At 40.8% G+C, this 18,138-nt stretch overlaps 1 protein-coding gene across 7 annotated transcripts in view; it reads left to right on the top strand.

Moving 5' to 3' along the window:
• The window catches only part of Nme7 (NME/NM23 family member 7), a 145,662-nt gene that overhangs the window by 23,356 nt on the left and 104,168 nt on the right, over positions 1 to 18,138 (top strand). For all 7 annotated transcript variants that reach the window (XM_037211305.1, XM_037211308.1, XM_028864397.2 and 4 more), the window contains 2 exons: positions 7,096 to 7,203; positions 9,589 to 9,755. In XM_037211305.1, the coding sequence (XP_037067200.1) occupies positions 7,096 to 7,203; positions 9,589 to 9,755 (275 nt within the window). The remainder of the gene's footprint in view (positions 1 to 7,095; positions 7,204 to 9,588; positions 9,756 to 18,138) is intronic.

Genomic DNA, 18,138 nt, shown 5'->3' with positions numbered 1-18,138 from the left:
ATTCAAACCCATCATGCCCTTTAACTACATTCATTCCCTATTGTGTGTGTGTGTGTGTGTGTGTGTGTGTGTGTGTGTGTTTTGTCTTTCTTTTTGCCTTCCTGTTTGTGTTCTTTCTCTTCCCAAATAGTCCTTTTCTACTTTCATGGAACGAGAGGGAGAGGGAGGCAGAGTGAGTGTTCCACATACAAAAGAAGCATGCAGTATTTGTCTGTATGCTTCCGGCTTGTTTCCCTTTATGTGATAGTCTCCAGTCTCACCCACCAAGCAATATAATTTTATTCTTCTCTGTGGTTGAATAAAACTCCATTGTGTATGCATCTTCATTTTGTTTGTTTGTTGAGGGACACTAGACTGGCAGTCATTTTGCTGTTGTAAATGGAGCTACAATAAACATGGATCATCAAGGGCGTTTGTTTGTTTACTTGTTCTCTGGTTTTTTTTTTTGTTTTTGTTTTTGAGACAAGGTGTGACTGTGTGGCCTTGGCTGACCTGGAATTTGCTATGTAGACAAGGCTAACTCACTGAGGTCCTCTTGTGTCTGCCTCCTGGTTGCTGGGTATTAAAGGCTCACATCCCCACAACTGGCAGATCAGGTACTTCTGTGTGTGCTGACATAGATTCTTTTGTGTATATTAGCAGGAATGGTATCTTCAATATCGTTGCCGGAAACATCGAACATGACTTGATCAGAGCTGTTCTTCCTAGGGCTAAGGCCAAACTGATTGTCCATAGTTAGTGATTGCTGATTTCCTCCTATGGCTATATCCTGTTTTCTTCAGAGTACTGTGTAGGCAGACTGCCTTTCTGTCTCCCTTCCCCTCGCTCTCTTTGCTCATTCAGAACTCTTCAATCTATTTGTCTTCTTTTTGACTCAGTGCATTTTGGCATCAGACACATCTTTGTTTGAAAGTTCAAGTCTAGCTTCAACCAGCTGTTTGTAAGCATCGGACCCTCTGTTTTCACGTGGGTGAAGTGTGCCTCCAGTTGTGGGTGTGTTTTCACGTGGGTGAAGTGTGCCTCCAGTTGTGGGTGTATTTTCACGTGGGTGAAGTGTGCTTCCAGTTGTGGGTGTGTTTTCACGTGGGTGAAGTGTGCCTCCAGTTTTGGGTGTGTTTTCACGTGGGTGAAGTGTGCCTCCAGTTGTGGGTGTGTTTTCATGTGGGTGAAGTGTGCCTCCGGTTGTTGAAAGGATGATAAATGGTGCTGGTGGAGGCGCTGGTGGCGGTGCTGGTTACCGAGCCGAGTGGAAAGGTCATGGAAAGGTCACGGTCACGACAGAACCCAGTGTTCGTTTTCTGGGCTTTATTAGGAGGGAAAAGGGGGTGAGGGAAAGAGGAGAGCCAGGCCTGGAGAGAGAGAAAGGTGGTGGGAGGGGGAAGCAGAGCAGAGAGAGAGAGAATGGGACTGCGTCTGGCTTTTTAAGGTGAGTATGTAGTCGCCAGCGCACACTAATGACAAGGCATAAGACCCCAAACTGCGCATGTGCAGGAGTGAGGGCAGGATCCCAACATTTGTAGGTGTGTTTTCACGTGGGTGAAGTGTGCCTCCAATTATAGGTGTGTTTTGAAGATTATTTACTACAAATGTATAAAACCAGGATGATGTAATGTCAGCTTATCTCATCCCACTCCCACACTTAATGTAATATTTGATTCCAATCACTTGGAGAAATAAATAAGATTTTAAAAGGTTGGCTAAAATAGCAGTAGTTTAGAAAGCACTGAGTACCCTAATAAAAGCAGCCAAGTATAAGCAGTGGCTCTTGTTGATCTCTAAAAGCTGATGGTAATTGGTACCTCACTCCAGAGCAGCAACAACCTCCTCCCTCCCCATCCTCTCCTTTGATTGCATTTCTAAGTTTTTGGTCCTTAGGAGTGATGCTGTCAGTATTTGCTAAACTTACTCCTTATTTTAATTTTGCTCTGCCCTCTTGAGGCTTTTCCAGAATATCAGGCCCTGAAAAGCATAGGGAATTTTAATAGGGATTCTGTTACACCAGAAAAGGGTATTGACACAACCTCTCTTGAGAAATCTTATAATTTATGACTAACTTGAGAGTGGAAGAATTAGTCCTCCTTGGGGATGAGGCCCCTAATTGGTTATCCAATATCAAGTGGGCAACCTGTTATGCCCAGATTGTGGGGACCCCTAAAAGACCACCATGGAGACTAAATCCCATATGTAAAAGCAAAGAGCCTTTATTTTCAATCTCTGAGCTTGGTCTTTCTTGTCTGTCTGATGCAACAGTGAGAGCAGAGAGCCCTGAGTTCAGGCAAGATGGAATTTTTATCATAGCAGAGGTTGGGGTGAGGGTATTTCCAGGGTTCAGGACCCTAATTGGCTGACATCTGTCTAGGGGTATCTGTAAAACAGAAATAGGTGTATGCTAGACTCAGGGACATCTGGCCACTTTATCTAATGGTTGGAATGTTTGGGATGTCAGGTGCTTCCCCTTAGATGTAGGCCCTCACTGGGTGGGGTCAGCTTGTGGCTTTTCCTGGGTCTGGGTGTCACCTGCAAGTAAGCCTGTCACAGAAGCTGTGTCTGGACCTCTAGGCCTGCCATGGCAGCTGTGTGGTCAAGCTGTTTTGGGTCCCCCACACAACCCTGAAATCATATACATACAATCAACACTGAATTAATTCAGCAGGTTGAATTTATGCATATATGTGTGTATGTATGTATGTGTGTATATATGTGTGTGTGTGTGTGTGTGTAACAATAATAACTAAAGAGAAGAGGATAAAATTGAGAGCACTTGGGGAAAGGCTGGAGGGAGGAGGAATAATGTAATCTTTTAATTAAAAATTATAAAGAAGGCCGGGCGGTGGTGGCGCACGCCTTTAATCCCAGCACTCGGAAGGCAGAGCCAGGCGGATCTCTGTGAGTTCGAGGCCAGCCTGGACTACCAAGTGAGTCCCAGGAGAGGCACAAAGCTACACAGAGAAACCCTGTCTTGAAAAAACAAAAAAACAAACAAAAAAAAATTATAAAGAAATAACTTGGAATTCAATTATTCCTTAAGATTTCACTTCACTTGTGAGGCATTAAATGAAAAATCTGGTAATTTCTTTGAATACAAGTTGCATGCTTTATTTGCAATACCAGAAGTCCTTGAACTAAAATGCTTTCTCACCTGTGCATATTCATTCCTTTTAAATAAAGTATAAATTATTTTGTCATAAGCCCTGATAGAGTCCTTGGATTCTTGTTTGGCCCTACTATCCTACCCATAATTATTTTTTAGTTTTAGAGTAGCTGTGTGCATTAGACTGTCTATTTTAGACAAATACACTACTAATAAGTGCAGTGTATAATATGACTTTAAAATGTATGCTGGGCATGGTGGCATCCTTTTGTAAGGCCAGGACTTAGAAGGTTAGAGCAGGGAGGATCAACAGGCCTAGTCCTGGGCTCTATGAGGTCCTATCTCTAGAGAGTAAAATAAAGTTTTAAATCCATAAATGAAATTCCATTAACTGTATGCATGTTAAGGCTTTGCTATTTTCCTAACACCTTTGATTTCTGTGCGAAGCCAAAACACAGCGGTTAATTTCTTACGACTATAATTTGTTAATAGTAGTTTCATATTGATTAGTGTTATGATTTTTTTCAGTAGTGCCTTGCCTATTTTTAAGTTCAAATTATGAAACAAATCATTGTATAAGCAATTAAATTATAAAATTTCGAAAGAAAATTGCTACCTCTGAGTTTTTGGTAGAACATCTATGATTGTCTGGGCTTCCCTAGATGCAAAGCATGGCCTTTCAGTTTACCTGTTAATTACTGCCCCGGCCAGCAGGGTCTTCAACAGGGACCTAAAGGGAGGGCCGGCGAATGAGAGGGACAAGAGACACAAAGAATGAGAGCAAGACAGGACGTCTGATCAAGCTCCAAAATTTTATTTTACTCTCAAGACATATATAGGTAGGCAGAGGGGGTTGAGAGCAGGAAGGGACTTAATTATGGGGGTTGCAAGCAGGAAGGGACTTAGTAATGGGGGTTGCAAGTAGGAAGAGACTTAATTATGGGCTGTTTGGCCAGTAGAAAATGTTGCTCTGAAGGTTATCTCTCTACCCTTGTCTAACTGCCTAATTGCTTAACTGCAGCTCATTCACCTGATATCTGAGAAGAGGTTCTGGTATCTGTGGGAAGAGGTTCTGGTGCTATGGAGACTTAAGCAAGGCCTAGATCTAAGAAAAGAGGAGAGAAACCCAAATATGGCAGCATGTGTGTCAAGGGTCACTTACGCTTATGGTTCCTGTCAACTTACTATGTGTATGCTCTAACCCCTCACTTCCCAGGATCCTATGCTGATGGGACATGAGTATATACAACTGGAGGGGATGCACAGAACGTAGCTAGTGGCTGGACTCTCAGATAGGATCTAAGGTCTCTCCTCACATGCTCCTTCCATGAGGGAACATGACAGGCCTCATGATGCTTAAGTAATCCTTGATGCTCTGACTGAGGTAGAAATAAATGGCTGTTGTGTGGAAACACAGGGTTCCATGACCATCCTCCTCCTCCTGGTTAAGTCTCTTCAAGGAACAGTCTTGGGCTTAGCCAGTGAGTGAGCCTGGGTTCAATCCCACCACCACTCAAAATAAAATGACTTAAAAAAAAAAAAAACCAGAATATTTTTGATACAATGTAATGTTTGAATATTTTCTATAAAGTATTTCTGAGAGAAACTGAAATATTCCATGAAGAGGAAGTGAAAAATTATTCCTGTGACCATCAGGCACATTATGGAACAAACTCAGGGTATCTATATGTTTCTGCTAGAATCAGGTTCTCCTTGAGTTCACCGGCAAGGCCAGAACCATGGAAGGGGCTGGGCAGTGCAAAGGACCGTTTCTGGCTTTGGATCAGTCACCTGACAAGCTTTCTGATGTTATGGTGGTCATGTATATCCTGGAACTCAATTTCTTTGTCTGTAAAATAAAAGATTTGAATAAAATGATACCAAGCATTGACATCACTTAGAAAATGATAGATTTGGCTCAATGAAGTCAAAAAGTAAAATTTACAAGCTTTGAAAATGAATATGGTCTGGGGGAAAGAGAGGGTGGGGAGAATCAGGCTCTCTCTTAGTTTCTGTTGTTTTAACAAAATATGTAAGACTGGGTAGCTTGTAAAGAAAATCTATTTATTTGGCTTATTGTTGTGTGGGTTGAGAAGTAGAAGAATGTGTCATGAGCATCTTTGTTCCATAGTGGACGATCAAAGAGGATGAGTGGGAGAGTTCCCTTTGTAACAACCACGCCCAAAGCAGCCCTGATTCCTTAACCTGAGTGGAGACTCTTTAATGTACTCCCTGTGAGCATCTCTTAGAGTTCTAACGCTTACTGCTCTCACAATGAAATTAACTTTTGAAAAGGGTTTGGAAGGGACGTTCAAACCTTAGTGAAGCCCACCTTGGGCCAAGTCCAGATGTATTGTCCTCATATCCCAAATGCACGTGAGACGCAAGAAGGGACAGTGTGTGTACTTCAAAAGGAAATCAGGAGGTAGAAAGTAAGCCAAGTTTGAATACAGTTTATACTCAGAGTAACTCCTTACTCCATAAAGGAAACAGTACTGGGTACTGGCTGGCTTGGGAGTTATTTTTCTGCATCTGTGACTCCATGATTTCTTGAAAAATATCTATCTATCTATCTATCTATCTATCTATCCATCCATCCATCCATCCATCCATCTATCATCTATTTAATGAATGCTCTATCTGCATGTACACCTGCATGCCGGAAGAGGGCATTAGATCTCACCGCTGTAGAAGGTTGTGAGCCATCATGTGGTTGCTGGGAATTGAACTTAGGACCTCTCAAAAGCAGCCATGCTCTTAACCACTGAACCATCTCTCCAGCCCTCCATGATTGTTTTTATGTATTCATAAAAAAAATTTCATTGAGGTGAATCATGGTTATAGAAGAAACTGGCTACTTTTTCAAGATGACAGGAAGGATACTTTTTCCTTGTCTGTAAGTTCTATTGTGAAACTCTAGGTCAAAACTCTAAAAGGTCATACATACCTAAGAGTTTTGGAGTGCTTGAAACTTTTGGAAATAGTGGCAATTGTTCTTGTCAGTTTTTCTGTTTGTGTTTACTTATCAGAGAGTAGTGCACAGAAGGCCTGTCTTGCTTCTCTTTCTCAGAGGTGAACACTTTTGTAGAAACGGTAGGTTTCTACAAAATGATACTTGTAGCTGTGTGGTTGCTACACCAGTGTGTGGGTTCACGTGGGTCCGTGGAATGAGGACACAGAGGCATCTTAAGAATGAATCTAGCCTATCGTGGCTGCAGGGGGGTCTAGCCTCGAAGGACTGAAGCACTAACCCTTTGCTTAGGGCAGTTGTCTTTCTCTCCAATACAGTTTAGCCAGTTAATTTCCATATGCTCAAAACAACTTGAAAGGGGCTCCCAACAATACAATGCCAAGTGCAAATTCCTCGATTTCTCAGGTACCACGGTTTTCCGGGTTTCCTGAGTCAAGTTTTGCATAGGCCTTTATATCCTTGGGAAACTACAAGACAGGATTCCCATAGAGGGCAGGAAGGGACACAGAAGGTGTCTGCTAAACAAAAGACGGATTAAGGCCAGGTGCTGCTCTCTGGAGCCAGGCCAGGTGCAGCGCAGCAGGAATACCACCACAGATACAGCTGTCAATTACTAAGGAGAGAAAAGATGTTTACTACATTAGTGACCATACTGTAAACTTGCTAAGTTCCCAAGTGTGGGATAGTAAAACTTCTAGCAATAGAATGTCTCAGTTGCTTATTGATAGTTTTTAAGTAAGCCTGACTTCAGAACAACTGTGAATTGTTAAAGTAGTCAGATCAGGAGCTCATGTTCCAAGATTGCTGATTGAATTAGGACAATTGAATGGCCATGAAACAAAGATTAAACTCACCTTTGAAAGACCTAAGGTTATTTAATCAGAAACTAGCAGGACAAATTTCTAAAGGGAATAATTCATTATAATAGCAAAGATTGGCTTGTGTGAATATTTGGGAATCCTCCTTTTCTTTTTGTATGACTTACATGAGTGCTATGTGTTATGTGATGGTGATAAAGTTCTTTTCTTCACAGAACCAGAGTGAGAGGTTCGCTTTCATCGCAGAGTGGTATGATCCCAACGCCTCACTGCTCCGACGCTATGAGCTGCTGTATTACCCCGCAGATGGATCTGTTGAAATGGTAAGTGAGGGCTGGCAGGATGGCTCAGTTGGTAAAGCGCTTGCTCTGCAAGCGTGGGGACCTGAGTCTGACGCTCAGCAGTCAGGTAAAATGTCAGGCATGCTGGTGCCTGCCTGTAATCCCAGCCCTGTGGAAGTAGAGATATGAGGCTTGCTGGCTAGATGGTCGAGCTGAATGGGTAAGCCCCAGGTTCAGTGAGAGGTCCTGTCTCAAAAGGTAAGGTGAACCAGGTGTGGTGGATCACATCTTTAATCAAGCAGTCGGGAGGCAGAAGCCGGATCAGTCTTTGTTTGAGGCCAGCTTGGTTTTCATAGTAAGTTCCAGGCCAGCCAGGGCTACATAGTGAGACTCTGTCCTAAAACAAAAACCAAAAAACCCTCCCGCAAACAAAAAGCAAAACAAACAAATAAAAGTAAGGTGTACAGTTCCTGAGAAGAAGACCTGAAGTTCACCTTTGGCTTCCGTGCACATTCATGGAAGTCTACTCATACATGGGAGCTCACACACTGATAGCAAAGCTATTTCATATGGGACAGGAAGAATAAGACTGCCTTTGATGTGGTTGATTTTGAAATTGCATTTGAAGCTATATTTTTTCTTTTTTTAATTGAAAATAGTTTTTTCATACAATAGATTCTGATTACAGTTTTCCCCTCCCCCAACTCCTTCCAGATTTTTCTCACTTCCCCACCACACCCTTTCTTTCTCTCTTTCATTAGAATACAAACAGACATCTAAAACACAAAATAAAAACAAATCAGAATATGACAAAACAAACAAAGAAAAAGTCAAAGGAAAAAAAGCACAAGAAACACATACAGACACTGAGATACACGCATTCACTGTACACAGGTGACCTGCCTGTGAGATACGCTGACGCAATAGCGGCACAAAGGTGTGGGAGTAACCAACCACTATCTGGAGAGATATTTCTATTGGACTTTTTTTTTCTTGGTGTTCATTAATATATCAGTACATAAAGATAACTTTGTGCAGGTATTTTTTTTTTCTGAGTTACATGGCAGACAGAATTGTACCACATAATCCAGACTAGCTTCTCACTTGCCATCCTGCCTCATCTCAAATGGAGTTATAAATGTGTGCTTTCACACCCAACCTTGTTGCAGATTTCTAACCGAAGTATTTCATAAATTTTGACATTAAAAATACAGGAACAGCTTAAACTTGGTGACATTTGACTGCAATTTCAATACATGGAAGGCTGAGGCAGGAGAATCACAAGTTCAAGGTCAGCCTGAGCTTATACTAAGACCTTGTCTCAAAACAGACAGACCTACCTAGAGAGATCTCCTAGTGGGCAATAACACTGGCTGTGAAAGCGTGAAGGTCTGAGCTTGAACATTGAGCACCTACATGGTAGCTGGGCCTTGTTCCATGTGATTATGCCAACATTGAGTAGCAGAGACAGGCAGCTCCCCAGAGCTCCCTAGCCAGATAGTCTAGCTTAAACAGCAAACTTCAGGTTGAGTGTGAGACCTTATGTCAACAGAGTAAGGTGGAAAATGACAGAGGAAGACACCAGACAACCTCCTCTGGCCTTCTCATGTATACATGTGGGCATGCACACCAACCTACATGGACATGCATGAATATGCATATATTATACATGCACGCACACAGAGGTAGATAGATATATACAGAGAGACCCCAAACTAAAGTGGGACAACTGGTGTTTTGGGTTAATCAATATTTGATAAGTGGTTATAGATAAATGGTTATTATAGTCATAGATATTATTATTGAAAGTTGGTATTTATATAAAAAGTCAAATTGAAGAGGATCTAAGAGGGTCCCTTTCTTTGCATTCCTTCATTGATAATCCCTTTAAAAAGCCAGCCTATTTGGGAGTGGAGGGCCTAGAGAGATGGCTCAGTTAAGAAGCTTGCTGCTCTTATAGGTCCCAAGTTTGGTTCCCAGCACCTACGTTAGTGTTCACAGCAATGTAACTGCAGCTCCTGGCAAGCCAATACCCTCTTCTGGCTTCTGCACTTGCACTCGTGTGTACATACCCACACAGAGACACAAATATACACATGATTTAAATAAAATACAATTTTTAATGAGCTTATCTAGTATTGGAATGTGTATGTAAAAATAAGGAATGTGAGAATCTGACTGTCTCTAGTTCATAGGTGCTGAAACAGCTTGGCTAAAATAAGTCTATTCAGGGTATTTTAAAGTATATATTTTTATTATTATTAGATTGGATTTAGAAATAGATATTTATAGTATAAAATATGATTTATATGTGTGGTTAAAAAGTAAAAGGTGTAGCTATTTTTGGTAAGATAAACTGAAAACTGTTTCTACCTCCCAGTAAGGGTAACATTCTTTATAAGTATTTCTCGTTGTGTTTGGTTTTAGCATGATGTAAAGAATCGTCGCACCTTCTTAAAGCGGACCAAGTATGAGGACCTGCGCTTGGAAGATTTATTTATAGGCAACAAAGTGAATGTCTTTTCTCGACAGCTGCTGTTGGTTGACTACGGGGACCAGTACACAGCTCGCCAGCTGGGCAGTAGGAAAGAGAAGTAAGAACAGCCATGTCATCTTTTGCATTGAAACATTACATGTGACTCTGGCTGCTAACTTCTGATTTCCCGTTTCTCGATTGGGTTATCACAGCATACTCTTTTCCAGTGACCCAATGTAATGTCACAACATTTTTTGAATAGTTTGGAACTGATCTGGGATTTGTTCCTGATTAGAATAGCAAAGTGATATCCATAGTCTTGGGAGGTGACTATTTTTGGGGCAGGGGGTGAAGGAGGATGAAAAGCTTTTTACATACTCTATCATTTTTTTATATTTCTCACTAAAATCTAAGACTATTTGAGTATAAACTCTTCTTCCTAAGGATAAGCATGACTTTGGGAGAAAGGAAGTAATGATGCATGAATCACTGTAATGTCAGAAGACAGTGAAGTTATTTCTTGTGAAAATGAAGGCTTTGTGGAGTTGTTTGGTCTTGATGATAAAGGATGGATTGAATTATCACCCAGTTAGATGAGCTGGGGGGAAATGCGGGTCAAAGGAATGAGTACAAAAAAGACACAAAGGCAGGAAATCCTGTCTTAAGTTGAGAAGAACTATTATTTATTCTGCTTGAATAAGTTGGTGGCTACAACTTATAAAAGTTTAATTACTAAAATAATGATCTGAATAATTATGATGGCAGTAGGTATGACTAGGAAATAAAGAGTGAGTGTGATTAGCAGAAATGGAGTAATGCAGGCAGGAGATGTAGCTCGGTTGGTAGAGTGTTTGTCTAGAATGGATGAAATCCTGAAGGCCTGGGTTTGAGCCCCAGAACTGTATAAAATTGAGGGTGGTGGCACATATATGTCATCTCAGCACTTGGGAAGTGGAGATAGGAGGATCAGAGTTCAAGGTCAAATTAGGTTACATAGGGAGTTTAAAGTCAGCTTGGATTACATGGAACCCTGCCTTAAAAAATAAAATAAGACAAGCAATGGTGGCACACACCTTTAATCCCAGAACTCGGTAGGCAGAGGCAGGCAGATCTCTGTGAGTTCAAGGCCAGCCTAGTTTACAGAGTGAGTTCTAGGATGGCCAGGGCTATTACACAGAGAAATCATCTCTCAAAAAAAATCTAATTAATTAATTAATTAACAATAATAAAACTCCAAGACAGTCCAAGTCAAGAATGGAAGATTTAGATTAGAAACTTCTGGGGTGACATGGTGGATAAGAAGCTGCCTCAACATGATGCAGTAAGTAAAACAAGCCAAGATAACAAAGAATAGACACTGTTCCAAAGAGAGAAAGATTGGGAGAACATCAGAAATCACAAAGAGGAGATAGCTTGCTTTGGGGAATTTTATTCAGCTATAAAGAGTGAAATTCTGACATCTACAAGAAAGTGGATAGAACTGAAGGTCATTATGTTAAGTGAAATAAGCCAGACTGATGATAGATATCATATGCTTTCTTTAATAGGTGGAATATAGGCAGATAGATGGGTGGATGGGTAGATAGATAGATATAGAGAGATAGATAGATATAGATAGATAGATAGATAGATAGATAGATAGATAGATAGAGTATAGAAAGGGAACTGTGGAGGAGAGAGGACTGAAGAGAGTAGGTAACAAGAGGACATAAAAGAATATATATGTCACCAAAACAGACAGACTGTTGGGGCCAAGGGAATGGGACTAACAAGAAATGAGTCACCATTGGGGAGGGCAGAGGAGTATAATGAGGAACATTTTCATAATGATATGAAAATGTCACTATGAATCATTATTTTTTATACTAACTAAAAAAAATTTTTTTAAAGAAAATGATGTCAACTGTGAAGTGTGGGAAAATAGCAAGTACGACCCAGTGGGGGCAGTGGGCAGCACCCTGCTGCAGTGTGGCTCCCTGGCAGGGTTGGCAGGAAGGGGTGGGAGCAGCGAGGGACCGGAGCCTCATCCACATTTTCAGCCGGGTGGCTCTGGTGAGTAGACACTAGCGTTGTCAAGTGGAACATATATTAACAGAAGGGGACCACCTGAAGAGGGAGAGACGGTAGGGGTGAGGAAGGGCTGTAAGATGAGCAGAGTCCAGTGCTGTATGAATGATAATGCCGTGGTGAAGCCCATTGCCTTGTGCAATAACTAAAATAAATTTTAATACCTGAAAAACAGAAAGACATGAGAATGAAAACACAGGAGGCTGGATGAGACCTGGAAGTGATTCTTCTCATTCTGGTTTACTTTATTTTTATGTCTTTTAAGTCATTGAGCAAATCTCTTTAAACATTGCAAATGCCTAATTTGTGTCAGCTGAATGACTTAATAAATTACAAACTCAAATGTATCTGCCTTTTTTTTTTTTATTTCCTTTCTATCCTCAAGTTATGGCTTTTGATCTAATTGATAAGGAAGTTTAAGTTGCTTGTCACTAATGTGATCTATTATTGATCTTTATTCAGAGAACTAGCATGTCCAGTGAGTGTTGACGACATGACTGATTGATAAAAGACGATGAATGGGAAAATGGTAAAAGAAAAGAAACTGTAGGGGAAAACTGTGATGCTGAGAAGCTAGTCTGTCTCTCTTGTTCACAACTGTCCTACTAATATTTATTGAATGAATGGAATGAATGAATGAATGAATGAATAAATGGCATTACGCCATTGCAGATGCCTGGTATATAAAGGAGCAATGTCACTGGCAGGCATTCCTGCCTTCCTCATCCCTCCCTCCGACTGTACTTGGCTTCTTTAGTTAGCAAGTTATTCTAACAGGTGCCTGAGACAAGGCATCTTATGAAGAGGAGAGGTTAACTTGCCTCATCTTTCTGGAGCTTTCATCCTCTGACTGACTGACCTCGTTGTGTTGGGCTCCAGCAATACAACCCATTATGATGGGGTATTGAGTGGTGGAGGAAGCTGTTCACCTCAGGACAGAAAAGTAAAGAAGGGTCTGCTGTCCTAACACCTCTTCTAAGTTGTGACCTAAAGACCTCCCAGTACCCGCCTCCCAAACACAAAGTTCTACAGGCTTGGGACTAAGCTGTTACACATGGCTCTTAAAGGACAACTGTCCAAGGTATGGCATGGCTTTTCTGTGAGGTGGATAAACTGTAGCACAGAGCTCTACGTGTACCTTTTATTCTTATTTCCTTATTGTTTGCCATCCTGATTTTCTTCAGTTTTGATTTAGAAAGAAACAGAACCAATTGAAGATGCAGCTAAAAAAAAAATCAAACTTTATAGGAAAAAAATGACTTAATAATCACTTTCTTCTGAATATTGATTTCCAGTGTTATGAAAATGACATTTTAATTTTCAGTGTCCACATTTATAAATTGCAGTGTTCTGAGAATAGATTAAATGCATTGGAAATGAAATTTTAATTCCTTCATCTTTCTTGGTTCTATTTTTGGAGCTGTATTATTTGAAAGATGTTTTTTGTACTTATGTAGTTATTATTGTAGTACCTAACATTAAGGATCATTGTTGAAAGTTAAGCTGTATGTTTAAAAAGTTCCAAAAACTACTTAACTCACAATGAAAACAACAACAACAACAAAAATCAGTCAAGCCATTTCTTTAAGCTACCAAAATAGCTGAGTGCCTAATATCTGTGTTATTAGCCCCTATAGAATAGGATGTTTGGGTTGGTTGTTTTTCTGTGACTTCCTTACCCTTTCTTTACAATCCCTTTCTAATTCTTGGGATGGTTTGAAGCTCAGTGTAGGGATTGGTGCACAGGTGGCGATGGCCAAACGTGGACTGCTTGCCTCGTGGGAGCCCACCAAAGCAACTGTAAAACTGGGCAAGCCCTACAGTACTAGACCAAGAGGCATCATTTATTCTTAGGCGATCTGATGTTAAGTCTGTGAGAGTAAGAAAACAGCACCTATAACTCCGTGTGTGCGTGCATGCGTGTGTGCAAAGATCAGAGGTTGACATTAGGAAACTTCCTCTATCACATTCTGACTTATTTATTCAGACAAAGTTTCTCACTGAATCTGGAGCTCACCGATTTGGCTAGACTGTTTGTCCACCATACACCAGGAGTCTACCTATCTCCTCCTCCCTTGTGCTAGGATTACAAGTGCACAACTACCATGCTCAGTTTTTAACATGGCTTTCAAAACTCAGGCCTCATGCTTGTGTGGCAAGTACTTTACCAACTGAGCCATACCTCCAGCCTCTATAATCCCTTTGATGAGTAATAAATATCTATAGCTTTCATTCATCATGGAGAGTGATATATTCCAGTGTCCTGGCTAGTTTTGTGTAAACTTGACACAAGCTAAAGTCACCTGAGAGGAGGGACCCTCAATTGAGAAAGCTAAGATGAAGTTGTAAGAAAGCCTGTGAAGCATTTTCTTAGTTAGTGATGGATGGTGGAGGACCCAGCCCACTGTGGGTGGTGTCATCCCTAGGCTAGTGGTCCTGGGTTCTACAAGAAAGCAGGCTGAGCAAGCCTTAAGGACCAAGCTAGTAAGCAACACTCCTCCATGGCCTCTGCATCAGCTCCTGCCTCCAGGTTCCTGCCCTGTTTGAGTTCCTGTCCTGACTTCCTTCAATGATGAACAGTGATATGGAAGTGTATGCCAAATAAACCCTTTTCTCCCCAACTTGCTTTAAAAAAAATGATTTATTTAGTTTTATTTTGTGTACATTGGTGTTTTGCCCACCTGCATGCATGTCTGTGTGATGTTATCCAATGCCCTACAACTAGAGTTACAAGCAGTTGTGAACTGCTATATGGTTGCTGGGAATTGAACCCAGGAACTCCAGAAGAGCAGCCAGAAGTGCTCTTAACCACTGAGCTATCTCTCCAGCCCCCCAACTTACTTTTTGCTCTTGGTGTTTCATCACAGCAGTAGAAACCCTAACTAAGACAGCTCTTCACTGTGATGGGCACTTTGCATACTCCTCTCATGACAAGTGTAGGTTTTCATTTAGGCTACCAAAGGTAACCTGAGAAGTTGGGATTCATAGTCTGACTGGAGCCAAATAAAAATAAAAATGGTCCTGACAGTTGCTATTTCTATCTGTTAACTCTGATTTTTGAGTAATGAATGGTCTTAGCTGATTCTATAGGATGGTCAAGTATCTTGACCAATCACACAAATAGACAGTAAAAGGAAACAAACTCTGTTGATTTTATTACTCTAAAATGTGTCGGTTTTCTGCTACACTTCTAATCCATATGCTGACAAATACTGTTGAGTGGGAATGAATTTTTCAACTAGATATATTTTAATGTGAATAAACTTTTGAAGTATTTGGCCTTTGTAAATATGGTTAATAAAATGCATGTAGTAGAATATATTCCACTGACTTAAATTATTTCTCCATTTTCTCTTCTCATTCTTTTTTTAACTGCAAATGGGTAGTAAATAATAGCAGTTATTTGGGTGCCTTAAATAGGCTCCTGAGTCCAGGAATTTCAGCTGATTTTATGTGTCCATTGCCCTGAAAAGGTGTGTGAGCATTCCGAGCTGCATTTAAGGTGCTATCTGTGCTGAGATGGTGTTTAAGGATGACTTTCTGGGTGCAGGAGAAAGACCTAAACCTCCATTGAATGTTTAAGTACATCCAAGTAATTGCAAACGTTTGCTTAACTCGGGTGTTCATTGTTAGCACAGTCTGTCCATGGGCTCTCTTTTCCCCTGTGAACACTGGGAGATTCTGTTCACTCCTCTGATGCGGCTGCATGTTTTGTCCAAGCCACAGTCTACCGCAGCTGCAAAACCATATGCTCATCTATTTTCTGAACGTTTCTACCTGGATTTTCCACAGGTTCTTAAAAAGGCACAAATTCAAGATGGAGTTCTCTTTCCTGAGTCACCTGGTTTCTCAGCATTGACACAGTCACCGACGTGCACAGTTCAGAGTTTCCTGAACCCCACCTTCATTGTATCCCCATATCTCATAGGGGTCACGTTATCAACATACCTTCCCCAACAACTTCCTTATTTATCCTTTTCATCATTGCATCTTTCGTCATCTTGTTGTGATCTTTTCAGTTATTTCCCCTCTGAATTATTGTTTCAAAACCCATAGCACCAGAATCTGAAGTATCTCTAGGTTTGTGGTCTTGAGCTCTTCTTTGGTGTTTTCTGCTTCTTCCTGATATTGATGCACCCCCACCTGTCTCTCGTATTATCTTTATGTTGTTATTATTATGTGTATTTGTGTGGGAGTACTGCATAAATGTGTATGATAGGTGTGTGCTGTGTGTTTATGCTGAATTACTTGAGGAACAGAATAAAGGTTTTTTAAATTTTTTTTATTGGCCATTCAGTTCTTTGTTAGACCATCAGGTGTTTTAGACAGAAAAAGCATCACAGCTTCACAGAGTTAAACAAATACAACATAAACAAAAGTAACACACCTTGAAATAATATTCTACAACAGAGAAAAAACAAAAGAAAAAAATCCTGCATTGTTACAGAGTTTTACACAATGTTGAATGCTTTCTATACAGAATAAAGTTTCTTTGCTCCTGGGGAGGAGCCATTGCTTCTGTCTGTTCCTAGAGGGATGGGTGATTATCCAAGTTCAAATATTTAAGTTCTAGGGCTGGTGAGATGGCTCAGTGGGTAAAGATGACAGCTGCTAAGTCTCACGTCCTGAGTTTGATTCCTGGGACCCATATGGTAGAAGGAAAGAACAGAGCCTCTCAGATTGTCCTCTGATCTCCATATGTACACCATGATGTGTGCATCCCCACCCCCCCGCCACCGCCCCACACGCACACACACAATTTAAAAGTGTAATTAAACCTTCTTTTTTAGTTCTGAATCTATGTGATGTGAACATGTGCCTTCTGGCTTATCCTGAAGTAGTAGAATTTGGACCCAAATTATTTTAGGAATGATCATCTGCTATAGTCTATTTCCTCTTCTCCTGCAGTGCAGATTAAAGTTCAGATGGCCAGAGGCCATGCCGTCAAGTCAAAGAAGCTTTGATTCTCACCTGTCCTGAGACTCCATATTTTAGACTTTTTTAATAGTTATTTACTATCTAGTCAACTCATTTCTGCCTTACAAGTTATTTTAAAGGTGCTTGGAATGGTAGTACATGTCTGTAATTCTAGCACGTAGGAAGCTTACACAGGGTTGAAAATGCAAAGTTATAGCAAGATTCCTTCCTTGCTTCCTCTCTCCCTACCTCCCTCCTTCCCTCCCTTGCTTCCTTCCAATAAATACAATGCATGTTTTAAGAAAAGTTTTCAGCCAGGCAGTGGTGGCCCATGCCTTTAATCCCAGCACTCAGGAGGCAGAGGCAGGAGAATCTCTGTGAGTTCGAGACCAGCCTAGTCTACAGAGCAAGTTCCAGGACAGCCAGGGCTACACAGAGAACTCTGTCTTGGAAAAAAAAAAAAAAAAAAAAAAAAAAAAAAAAAAAAAAGTTTTCAGTAGAAGGATTTCTCTGAAAAACTTTGCTGTTGTTACCAGTTAAAATCCTTCACAGAGTGTGTTTTTCTCCAAATCACAGGTTTCCAGGGAGACTGTTTTCCTTTATCCATGAAGTGAGCACATACTTTATGCTTGCAAAAAGAAGATAAGAGAAATCACAAATTGGTTGTTGTTTAAAATGGATTGTTATATACTTAGAACAAGCATGAATACATTTTGAAACACTTTCATAGATGAGCATGTTTATTCCTGTAGGTCCACTGCGGTCAGAGAGGCCTAGCACAGAACAGACACACCTCTTCCACAGTGCCTACACGGCGTTATCTAGGATCTTGTTCTATGGCAGGCTGCTGCTTGTCTTCTCACAGACAAGTTGGCTGCAGTTTTGCATAGAGCATGCTGCCCATGAAAGACGTTCTGTATGGCTCTGGGAGGATTGTTGTTTTTCAGATATCTGTATCCTGTCTGCCTTGGTGAAGGCTGGCCAATCTGTTTTCTCCCTGTCCATTGAGAAGGCTAATTTATCATAATGTTTTCTCTTAAAACTGCCACCTACTGAATATAATAAGTGCTTGTTTTGGTGCTAGCAAGGAAATGGCTGGAGGAGCTTGGTGGACTGAGTACAGGGCTCTGGTGGAAGTTTTTGGAAGAAAAAGCATGATTCATGTTTAGAGGCTCCAGTGGCATTTGATATTCACATGTGCTGTCGGGTCAGAGGGCATGTGCGTCTTTGTGTTTTGACCTTGCCGTACATAGAGACCCAGTAGAAGAATTTATAGTTACTTTGGAGTCAGCGCTGACCTGAAAGCATGGCATGCAGAAGTTTAAGTGGTTAGAGAAGACTAAAGTTCTAGTCTATTTAATGCAATTTCTTGGGGATTAGTTCCCTATATAAAAATATCCTATAGTATATAGATATTTTAAATACTTGCATTTCTAATTTGGGTATTTAAAAAAAAACATACATTTTAGGGATGATGAGATAGCTCAGCAGTTAAAGGCTTTGCTATCAAGCCAGAG

Source organism: Peromyscus leucopus, chromosome 15, assembly GCF_004664715.2.
Source record: "Peromyscus leucopus breed LL Stock chromosome 15, UCI_PerLeu_2.1, whole genome shotgun sequence".
NCBI classification, from domain to species: Eukaryota; Metazoa; Chordata; class Mammalia; order Rodentia; family Cricetidae; genus Peromyscus; species Peromyscus leucopus.
Note: the sequence above shows the minus strand (reverse complement) of the source record. Positions and strands in the feature narration are given on the sequence as shown.